This window comes from Spodoptera frugiperda, chromosome 5, assembly GCF_023101765.2.
Source record: "Spodoptera frugiperda isolate SF20-4 chromosome 5, AGI-APGP_CSIRO_Sfru_2.0, whole genome shotgun sequence".
Classification (NCBI taxonomy): Eukaryota; Metazoa; Arthropoda; class Insecta; order Lepidoptera; family Noctuidae; genus Spodoptera; species Spodoptera frugiperda.
This window is the reverse complement of record NC_064216.1, coordinates 1,819,324-1,831,848: the sequence shown is the minus strand read 5'-3', so window position 1 is coordinate 1,831,848 and position 12,525 is coordinate 1,819,324. Positions and strand designations below refer to the sequence as shown.

The window sequence follows — 12,525 nt, the reverse complement described above, 5'->3', positions numbered from 1 at the left end:
AATGTAGAACTTGATAGTAAATCAGCAACGAAGACGTTTACTTATTAAATAAATTATGTACAAACATAAATAAGAACGAATATAGCAATAATTATTGTGTGATTGTGAGCCTATTTGTATTCAAAATCCAATAATTATGACTAATTTTGACAGACTTATACTTTTTATATTACACGACCAATTTTAAAAAGGTAATTCACTTTCTGCCAAGTTCAATAACCGATCTTAAACCAAAATTTTTGGATCGAACTTCATTTTTAACAGAAACTCTATAGAATATAGATTGACATCGTTTAGTGAAATCGTCACTATTACAACAAAAAATAATAATAATAAACATAACATTAATCACCACATACATATAACAATCGCCTCAACTCCTAACTTAGACCACAAGCAGTGCGTTTCTCCGGAACGTGAGTTAGTACCAGCATGACATGCGTTTTACACCTCAACGGAACACTTTCGCTTATATACCGAATATTGCCACTTTAATCCGTAATAATACTGTCCAACTGTTATCTCGTAACTGTTATATATTATGCTGTTATATTTTAACCTAGAACCTAGAGTTATTTTACGGGATACGCTGTTTCAAAAGTAGAGTAACGTAGAATTTTGTGACACTAAAAGTTTTTCTGTTACTGAATGAGTGACAAAAAATGCTCAGTCAAAAATGTTTATATTTTATATGTTTTTCATAATAAAAAAGGGGAACCGCCTTTTATTTTTTTCCGCCTCCATTTATTTTAAGTCTGGTAATAAAGGCTCAACGCTATCACGCACAAACATACATACAAGTCAAGCTAAGAACCTCCTTATTTTAAGCCGGTTAAAATGATTATTTTTGTTTAGGCAACAAAGGGAATCATCGAAATGAAATACCGAATGCTATAGGGACTGTATATAATGTGATTGTGGAAATATACAATCACATAGCTGTTTTAAGTTCATTTCCACTTTGAACAATATTATTCACAAGTTAAAGTTCAAAATTATAGTATGTAAGGTAGATTAGAATAGAATTTTTACTCATATTATAATTGTTAAAAATTGTTAAAATCAGTTAATACTTTATTTGAGACAACGCAAAAAAACAATATGCCTCTAGATTTAGGTAAATGAAATATCAATTTAGGAAAATTACTTTAATTACCATCAGCATATAGGGGGCATGCACTAAGTCTTATAACTGTAAGAATCTGACATTCCCTCTCGCCTCGCCCAAGGTGGGAGAAGGAGAAGTCATTTAATGATTTCCCCCCTCAAAATAAAGTCATCAAATCAAATTCAAGTTTTAGATTGAGTAAACAATTTTTGAAATCGATCAAAAATCCGTCTGGTAATTTTGAGTTCATATAAATAAATAGATGTAGTATATGCTAAAAGAGGCCTACTTTTACTAAATAAATTAGTAATACCATAGATACATTTCCATATTTAAGTATTCAAAATCTCATAAGAATTTAGTGCTAAGCCCATAAAGTTATGCAATAATAATTATGCCTAAAAAATCCGCGTTCATTATGAATCGAAATCTATTAGCCTAATATTAAGCCTCGATTATATTATTATTAAAATATTTAGACATTTTTCTCTATTATATAGACAAATCAGACCAATAGTCAAAATAATTGCGTAATCTAATATACATATAAGAGTTACCTAATCTCTTTTTTGAAACAAAACTCATTAAAAAAACATTGTGCCGGCCGCAATTTTTCGAAAATTTGCATTTTGGTTACAACTTCCTTATTCTAGACTAGCTTTTGTCCGCGACTTCGTCCGCGTGGAGTAATGACTTTCTGGCAGAATTTGGGATTAAAAAAGTAAAGGTTTACAGCTGCTCTCTCGTAGGTGATTACGTTTTAAATTGTAGTACTAATATTCATGAAAAATTTCAAGTTCACCCATGCAGTATTATTCTTGAGTTTAGCCTGGACATACATACAGACAAATAGACAAAAAATCTAAAAACATTATAGGATTTTAATTTTTAGCCAAGTATTATTTAAAAAAATATTCAATGTATAATTTTAAATTTTCTACGATTTTATTTTATTAGACTGGAAACTGAAACTCAGAATTTAGACTGTTTATACAATTCTTTTTTATTTATTAGTTTTATAAAATTGTGTTTGCCCATTAGATTGTCTACATTTTTGAATAGAAATTACTTATCAGCTTCAAACTAGATTTACAGATACAATAGATGTTATTTAGGTGATAAACACATATTAAAATCTTATTTTTCTTATATAATCTACATTATAAGGTAAGGATATAATAAATCCCTTTAATTTTCTTCGTTATCCCGGAGGATGTTATGCCCTTGATACATGGCATAATATATGAAGAGGTTAGTTTTTAGGATAGGATTACTATATAAAATAACTTTCCAGATAAAAACTAAATAATCAAATCAGATCACTATTAAAGTGATCTGATTTCTGCATCCAGAATAGTGTGGTCTACAATTTTAATACAGTGATATGTTCCAACTATGGGCCAATAGTATGCATAACCACGTAGGTAAATGAATGGGTATCCGTCATTTTCTTATTTTTTTACGAGCTTTCATTGAGCTTGTAGTTACTTATTTAATTTAAACAAAGGAGAATGACTTTTAATTTCACTCTGTTTCAAACTAGGCCTTAAGAAATAAAGATTACTTTCTACATTATTAAAGATTTACACAGTCAACTGTAAGCGGTGATTAATCTTGCAGTTTAACTTAATAAAGTTAACGATTTAACTGTTACGAGTAGTTTTACAGCATTAGTTACTGGTTGCAACTTGATCGTTAAAGAGAAAACCGTGGTCGATAGGTAATTGCTAATCGATACAGCTTTTCTTTACAATCGGTTAAAGAAAATGTAAACATATCATTATGTAATTGTTTCGATAAAGATACATGACAAATGACAGATGACAAGGTTCATTAGACGATTGTCGAATAAATCAATGGATGACATCCTACATCGGACATATGAAGTATGATCCTTCTTTTCATAGGGAAATTTACTCTCTTCTCTAAACATAACTTATACGATACAATAGGAGTAGGTAGGTACTTAATTGCTGAAGATCGAAAATGAAAATAAATAACCAGAGTACTGAAGTCTGGCGCGTCTCAGGGAGCATGGAATTACGCTGAATCTAATATCCCTTCTTTTTTCCAAAATGCCGAGTTTACATCCTGATCTCTTCCAGCCATTTTTGTGTAAAGGAGTAACAAACAAACAAATATTCACATTTATACTATTATAGTAGGATTTAAACAATACGAAAAGTACTTACTATTCCTCTTCTTCTTTCAAACTTTTTTCCCCTTTTCTTTAATAGGCACCTACTACGTTTTTTATCCCTTACCTATCACCATTCTTCGATGTTGAGAACCAGCTCTACCTAATACTAATACACAACCTATAAACAATAACAGCACACATCGGCCGTTCAATAAGCGAAGCCATACAATGCTCACTTTCGCTGTTTTCACGTGGAAATCGCGCGCAAGCCTTAAGCTCAACAGTGAGACTGGAGCGACCGGCATAGACGCGCGTACGCAAGACGGCGAAAAGCGACGTTTTCGAAAATTAAACTTAATTTATTCAGTACTAAAGTTCTTTTTAATATGAGTGTTTAATCCTTAAAGTGATAACAGTGCGATGAGGTGATTTAGTTTTGTAAATTAATTTAGATAGACATTTTTTGAAGGGGTTTTTTTTTAAATTTTGGGGTGTTTTAAAGGTTGGAAATGACACTAAATCATGCAACCCCGCCTTACAGTCGGGTGACAAGCAAACTGTTTGGACGGAAGAACAAGAAAGGGAAACGTTTGAAGAGTAAAGCCTGCACTTATGCGGGGAGAGAACGGTAATTACTTATTCGTTAATTTGTTTACTGCTGTACTAGTCTAGTCTAGTATTTTATTGGTTATTTTAACTGCCAACAAAAATCTGTTGAAGGTAAACCATCCGCTAGTGCCGATCATTCTCATTCCTTAACACATTAAACGCCATGGGGGCAGCCCCCATGGCGTTTATTTGATTACTTCAACTTGTAAAACGATTTTGTTCCGAAAATAATTGCGAAGGATTCACTGCTCTGTCCTCAGAGTCGTTTCATGGTTACTTAACCCAGCCCTTAGCAATTGTATTCGATACAAAATCATTACAAAGGAATAATCTAAGTAATCATTATGTCTTTCAGTGCAGCAATTAGTTACAAATTGTTATTTTTATGAAATATGAATGTTAATTTATGGCTTAGTATTTTGTAACAGAAGTTACAACTACCTGTTTATCTAGCTTTGCTTATAAAAAAAATTAAGATTTGAAGTCAAAGTCAAAGTGAAATCACCTATTCCAATATTAATTAAACCATAAATATGTATCTTGAAATGTCAACAAATAAAGAAATAAATAACAGTCTGTCAGCCATACTGAACGTCGGTGAAGCTGTATGATGTAAAAATGACATATTATCTAAATTATCTAAATATTGTTATCTTAAATGATAAAACCAAAAAACACGGGCCTAATATTTTCCCATTACCTAACTGACGGACTGATTAAATTTTTAATTTTTATACCCTGCCATCATCCTTATAGTCCAGTCAATTTAGGAATTCACCTCGGAATTCGAGATACCCAGCTGTAATTTTGTATATACTTTTATTTTGACCCCCTAAAACTTGTCTCAAAACCTACATATGGTAGGGTGTAAGCAACCCTTAAAATTCAGGGTCAAAGGGCCCAAAAATCGTTTTTTTGCGGTTTTTTCGAAATATCTCATTTCCTATGGGTTTTTGGTAGTTGTATTCAATAGCAGTAATGTAGCATACAAAATTCTCTACAACTTTTGTATAAACTTTCTTTTTATACGGTGAACCGTTTTCGAGATAGAGGGCGGAGAGCGCGCAGTCACTGCATCTCTTCAAAAAATATATGATATATGATATCTCGTTCAAACCAATTTTCATTGAAAGTTTCCATTAAAATCTACAGCATATATTTTTTTTAGTTTTCTTACTAACTTATTTTAAAAGTTAGAGGGCAGGGCACATTCTATAGACCTCATTTTTCCACTTTGGAAGCGTCTATCTTTCAAACGATTGATTTTGACGAAAAATGGTTTTAGGAACCATAACGTATTTTTAATGTCCTATCCATAGACAACCATCACGGATAGGTGAGACGAAAAAAAATTTTTTTGAAGAGATGCAGTGACCGCGCGCTCTCCGCCCTCTAGCTCGAAAACGGTTCACCGTATAAAAAAAAAGTTTACACAAAAGTTGTAGAGAATTTTGTATGGTACAATATTGCTATTGAATACAACTACCAAAAACCCATAGGAAATGAGATATTTCGAAAAAACCGCAAAAAAACGATTTTTGGTCCCTTTGACCCTGAATTTTAAGGGTTGCTTACACCCTACCATATGTAGGTTTTGAGACAAGTTTTAGGGGGTCAATATACAAGTATATACAAAATTACAGCTGGGTATCTCGCATTCCGAGATTCTTACCTAATTTAACCTTATTTGACTGGACTATTATTGAATGATACTTTACTATTTATTGAAATAGAATTCGAACTTCCTTACTCGGCAATCACACTTGCAACCACTCAAACAAAGATACATTTAGCAATTTATAACCTTTAAAACGACCATACATCTTCAGAGAAATACCACAAAGTTTCAATAACGCAATTCCTGACCTAACCTAAGTGGACACTTGACCTGTATCATTTAAATCCTAGATCGTAAATTTAATACCTAGAATTTCCAGCTAAACATTTAGAAATGCTCATTTTACATTGCATTCTGTATATCAAGATGGTTGCTTACCATTTATGAGTTAGTTTTGAAATATATTTTGCATTGCGCATATATTTATGATTGGAAGGTAAAATATCGGTTGGTTTTATGGTAATATAGGTAATAGGTGTTTCAAAGTTAATGCTTATGACGTCTGTAGGCTAATGAAACGACGTAATGTATGGTTAAACGGTTTCGAAATTATGCTTGTCCTTAACTGATATTGATGCGGTTTTTAATATAGTATTTTTTAGACTTAGGAAAAGGTTCTAGTATATTACCTCATAAGAATGGAGGCAGCAAAGAAAAGTGAATGCCCATTTGAAAAAAATGTTTTATTATAGCATATGTGTCATCTACACTCCTAAATAAGGATATTATTATTATATTACTTTTTATAATATCCATTTCTGTCTCATAACAAGCAGACCTCATAGCTAAAGCACATTTGCAACACGCGAGGTACAACAAATGCAGGAAATTGTTGAAATTATTAAATTGAATCAACATTTTATACAATTTTTATACAAAAGAGTTATTACAGAAACACAGTTTTCAGTCAGCAAGGCTACAATCTTGGTTTTGTCGTTAAATATCTAGATTTAATAGGATCTTGTAGACGATAGCCAATTATAACTAGACTGTAATAACTAAATGAAAATTATATCCCACCTATTTTAAATTAGATTTTTTTTGAGGTGGAAACCTCTTAATGTCCTCTCTCGCCTTGGGCGAGGCGAGAGGCAGATTCTTACTGACTAAAAACAACCCTTTTCCTACATGAGTAGAGTAGTACTTCTAGAGCCCGAGCCTCGGTAACCCGCTAGGTAGTCCGCAGCTACGGGTTTAAATTACACATAAATCCGACCCCCGGTGAAAAGCCAAACGAAATCATTCCTAAAAATACAACCAAATATTAAAATAAAATGCAAATCTAACTCATTTCCAAAAGGAAACTTAATGAAAACATTCTAAAAATAACTCTCACACATACATAACTATGATGTTATAACATCAGCTATCATCATAGGCTGTCATAGGCCGTTCAACTCGACCCTACAACGGTTGCTAAGCAACGGGAAAAGAGAAAATAAAAGTGAAACGTGAGACGCCGCGATATCGATGTATTGCCGACATAACAATCACCTGATATAGTATTTATGTTGGTATTCTGATGATACATAACTTCTTTTACTTGGTACGTATTTAGGTAAAGGTACAATGTGATATCATTAACCTGAAAATGTTCTACTGCTGTGCAAAGGTATTTTCTTACATAGATAACGATCTACGATCTACGATATACCTATAGATTACATATTAAAATTAGGATGATGACGGGGTATGAAAATTAAAAAATTATTTAGTACGCCAGTTAGGTTATGAAAAAATATTAGACACGTATTTTTTTATTTTGTTTGTTAAGGAGTGGGAGCAAACACTTCATTTCTTTTGTAAAACGTACCTAAAAGTGACGCGATATTTCAAATCGATATGTCTTCGAAAGTATTTGATAATTTGTTTATAGTCATACTCTTCCTATAAAATTAACGAACAAAATTAAGTATACTTATCTTGACAAGTAAAGAAAATCTGTAGGCTGCGTGACGTCACGTCGCCGCATCTACGCACGCTGCTCATAAGGAAGAGTCCCTCGAAACCAGAAGAGCTTTGCTCATGAGTAAACCGTTATTTTTAATTAACCTAAAGAAAATAGGTTAATGAAATTAACGTAACTTCAATTCAATAATGATCCGATCCGAGATAATTTAATTGCGATATTTTTTTCTTTGAAGACACCTAAAGAGAGATTAATCAAGTTGGTATTCTTATGTAATATTGAACAATTAATTTATTATGTACTTCAAGAGATAGTAAATTAATAATTACAAAGTGATAATTAAATTATTTTGTAACACTTACCTAATTTGTTAGAGATTGAAGTATGGGATTGCAATAAACAATCGCAGTGCTGATGTGTTTATAAAAGACGAATTAAGGTCAATCTTAATTTAGGTCTTTTGTATCAAAGATGGAACTACTGCGCAAGCGGTTCTTACTGTGTTATCAAGGTTTGCCAATTATTATTTTCGTTTTTAATATTCAATGTGTTAGTACATAGTTTGTTTGTATATAGAATCGCCCATGGATTAATAATAGTAATTGATTAATAATAATATATAAGTGTGGGAGAGCCATGTTTCGGCATGAATAGGCCGGCTCGACCGGAGTTATACCACGGCCTCAAAGAAAACTGACGTGAAACAACGCTTTCGTTGTGTTTTTTCGTGTGAGTGAGGTTTCCCCTTCCCAATCCCCGATTCTCTAACAACCCTTAAATTCCTAACCCACCACCCCATGAGTGTCCATGGGCGGTGGCGATTGCTTACCACCAGGTGATCCTTCTGCTCATTTACCGGTTTATACAAAAAGTAAAACGAGCTTACTGGAAATATATGATTATCTGTCTATTCTTCTAGAAAAATAGTGTCGCTACGTTATTATTATGAGCTTTTTTAATTACATTCCATTAGTACCTACATAGTTACATACATACATACCTATTACAAAATCTTAACAATCTCCATCTTGTTTCTCATACTTCTAAATACCATTCCATTAAAGAATACTTTAAGCTCTTCTAAGCTAAAATATGACAATACAACGAAGAGTAATATAATAAAATAGACATTACTTTTACAACTAGACAAGATGTTTCTCAACAAACTCCTATATAATTAGTATTGTGTCATCCTATATTAGATGTAGGGTTGCTAACATTTTTTGTCGAAAAATAGTACATTTTTCAAAGTCTTATAAAATATAGCACGTTTAAAAAAAAATTTTAGTAGGGAAGAATAAACAAAAGAGATTTGCATTTCTTTCCATGTTTTTTTTAAACGAGTTATACCTATTTTTATTATTCGCAAATTTTTATCTATACATCTACATTGAAGAATATGTTTGAATTAGTTTGAACACGCTAATCTATGAAACTGGTCTGATTTGAATAATAAATGGTAAAATGCAAAAATATAATTATGTATTATGATTCCATCAGTTTCATTAATCTTCAAAATGTTTTGACGTACGGCGTAAAGAGCGTACGGAAATATAATAGTTTTGCGTACCTACTAGGTATACATATATAGTATAAGTATATATTTCTTCAACAGTATTTAGTACGGAGCCCCAAAATATAGTACAAAACTATATAATATAGTACAATTGGCAACCCTAATTAGACGATACACAATAAATCCTCTATCTTGATCAGATATTGGTCATTACGACCCCACAGGTGCTATTCAAGGGGTCACTAGATACGTATTTGATATCAATCGCAGATTATATGTTTGGGATCGCCCGAGGCCTTGTTTTATGCAATATTCGTGTGAATAGTGTGAAGTGAAAGATTTGTTTGTTTGTCTGCAACTTTACGAAGGTCAAAACTATATCCGCTGTCGATGTCGTTCATTTATGAAACTACATAGATCTAGGTGTAAATTAAATGACCAACTATAAATATTATAAATGCGAATGTTTGTGAGTTTGTGTGTATGTTTGTTATTTAATCGCGTTAAAACAGCTGAAGGGATCGGGATGAAATTTGGAACAGGGGTAGATTATGGTCTAGAATAACACGTAGGCAACTTTTTTGGCAGAAGCTAGTATTTTTATGTGCCTGTTGAGTTATTGAAAGTGGTTTTATTAAATTGATTTTTAATGTAGATCGAAATTAATTGGTAGACTTTTAATTACATGTATGTATATAAACGTGCTTAGAAATATTGAACACAAAAACATATAAATACTAAAACGTTGAGATATGTTAAAAAAATAACAACTTATAGCTATAAAAATTGAAAGCAAAATAATTCACGATTTTTCCAAAACGTTTCCAAAAAAGTTATTTCATCAATTTTGAATTAATTCTTTAAAATGTAAAGAGGAGTGTTTATAAAAATTCATGTTTTTTAAATAAGTGCTGAATGTTGATTGCGTTCCGAAGCTAGATCGTCGATTTCGAAAGTTTCACTATGGAGGTCAGACTGGTTCGAAAACTTTTTAGTTTTTATTAAAGCATTCTGCATCTAGTGATGCTGGCCGGTTAGAAGCGCGAAATGTGTGATTCTTTTTTTAAAAATTAACAAGCGATGTTCTTTTATTTTCGAATGTGTTTTGTTTGACAGTTTTGTTTTACATTTTTAAAATGAGTGTTTGTTTTTGCTAGTTTTTTGTGAATTATTGAAAGAATGTGATGTGATATTGTTATTTTTATTTCTAACGAAGTTGTGTGACGAGTTGTGTTTATACTTAAGACATTGCCATGACTATTACAATCGATGACGAGGCAAAAAGGTAAGATTAGGAATGTAGTAAAAATCTAATTATGTAATTAATAATAAATTACTCGTATGTTTACTTACGAATGATGATCAACAGACTGTCGGCATCTTCTCAATATGTTTGCCATAATCACCACGCTTGGCAAGGATTAAAAAATTGCATTCAGCTTTATCAGAAAGCCTTACTGTCTGATTTTTGTCAAATGTGTTAACTGTTAATCGGCACTTAATAGGTATTACACGTGAAGTAAGATAGAAATAGTAGTATGATGTGTGGTATGAGTAGGGTTGGTGGGTGAGAAATAAATGTATTTTCTGATCAATATTACAGTTAACGTTAAGAAATCTTTATTTCTTTTCGTTAAACGATTATGACAGTGCTCCTTTTGTTTATATACCCACAGTTTTTGTAGTTTGTGTGTAAATTCGAGTTTTATATGTGTCAAATGCCAGAATTAAAGATAATCTTAAACATTTGCAAATAATTGGGTAGTTTTCTCAATCAAAAATAAATTATTTCGACTTTTCAATACAATAAAATATTAAAAAAATATCACAAAATAATCAAAAATATTAAAAAATATTTTATTCATTGACTTGATGATCTATTTAATTTTCGAAATTTTCAAGCTAATGTTTTAGAAATAAGTCTATTAGTTGACGTAAAAATCTAATGACGTTATAACGCACGATTTCATTCAAAATTAATAGAAAATTTCGTTGTTGATGTTTCGAAAAAGTTTTGAATTTGATTAGTACTTAAGAAACTAGCCTATTCTAAGTAGGTATACCTATGTTTTAAAAATGTGATTAAATTAACACAACAGTTAAGTGCGGAATACTCTTAACTGCCATGCTTATATTATCAAATGAATAAATGCGATAGAGGCTAAAAAAGTTAACTTATTGGGATCATAGTAGACGGTGTCATGTGTAATTTCTATCAAAGTTATCAGCATTACCACACTCTAATGGTACTCTGTCTTCAAAATACCACCACTGAATAACGTTACTTATATCTCTACTTAACTTTACGTCTGGGTTTTAGAAGGCAATGATATGTGCGGTCTGCATTTATTTCGATATTTTTGTGTAGTGTGGTCAGATAGAAAACGTCGGAGTTCGTCGTCGAAAGCTCTGTTTACTACTCTATTTACTAAATAAATAAAATGTTGTCATTTCCCATACATCTATGTTTGTATATTATCAAAACTAATTTCAAATCATCTCTCGCAGTGCCAACACGGCGATGGACAATGACGTGACGCCGGTGTACCTGGCGGCACAGGAAGGGCATCTGGCAGTTCTCAAATATCTGGTGCTTGAGGCTGGAGGGCGGCTGGATGCGAGGGCCAGGGATGGTATGCTGCCCATCCACGCTGCCGCCCAGACTGGCTGCTTGGATTGCGTTAAATGGATGGTGAGTTCACTGATATAATTTGGCTAGGTACATATCTAAATAGGTAATTGTCTCGGCTGGTTTGTATTTCTTTCGGAGCTGCGGACAACCTAGCCGGTTACCGGGGATTCAGCTCTAAGCAGGAATAGGAACGTAGTGGTTTTTAATAAGAGTTTGACGTTTTCTGCCTATAGTAAGGCGAGAGAGGGATTTCTCGCCTTACTAGAGGCGAAAAAAACCATTGGATAATTTACCCTCTCAAAAAAGCTTGTATTTCTTGATATTTCAATCGTTTTTAGTGTTTGGTATTTGTGAATCACAGACCTTGCGACATATTACATCCAATCATGCAGCCAATGTGTGTCAACAAAAACCACATGTGTATTATGTTATGTCGTATAATCGTTTACAATTATATAACATAGCCAATGATCTATATAAAATATATTGTGTAAACGTGTAAATACACAACAATCAACCGGCAGTCACGCAATACATGAAACAGTAACTGCATCCGACGATTTATCTCAGGAATTCCTTCTTCCTGATTAACAGTGAACAGTGACAAATGTATCGGAAATGTAATCTCCATTACTTATTTATTTTATACTGGACCATGTGCTTACTTCATGATTTCTCTTATAGTCGTTAGTTTTTGCTCGCCGTCAGCGCCATCTATCCAAGTAGCGTGAGACTCTGTTGACGGATTTATTGACTCCGGAGATCAACGTTTTTGCCGTATTATGGTAGTTTTATGGCAGTCTTGTTTTATGTTGTAATGTGGAATTTTAATTCAATCATCCGGTGAAATGTATGTGATGTGAAACTGATTTAGTATTTTTATCAATTACTGTGAATTTGTGCTGAGTTTTATATTAGTGACACGTTCTAATCTTTTTTGTTCGTGTGTTGCATTAGAGCGAGAGGATTTATGAGTCCCAGGATCTTTGAGTA

At 32.5% G+C, this 12,525-nt stretch overlaps 1 protein-coding gene across 9 annotated transcripts in view; it reads left to right on the top strand.

The window, feature by feature from the left end:
- Positions 1-12,525, top strand: part of LOC118271766 (espin) — a 132,510-nt gene that overhangs the window by 83,599 nt on the left and 36,386 nt on the right. For all 9 annotated transcript variants that reach the window (XM_035587964.2, XM_035587966.2, XM_035587965.2 and 6 more), the window contains one exon: positions 11,409-11,592. In XM_035587964.2, coding sequence (XP_035443857.2) covers positions 11,409-11,592 — 184 coding nt within the window. The remainder of the gene's footprint in view (positions 1-11,408; positions 11,593-12,525) is intronic.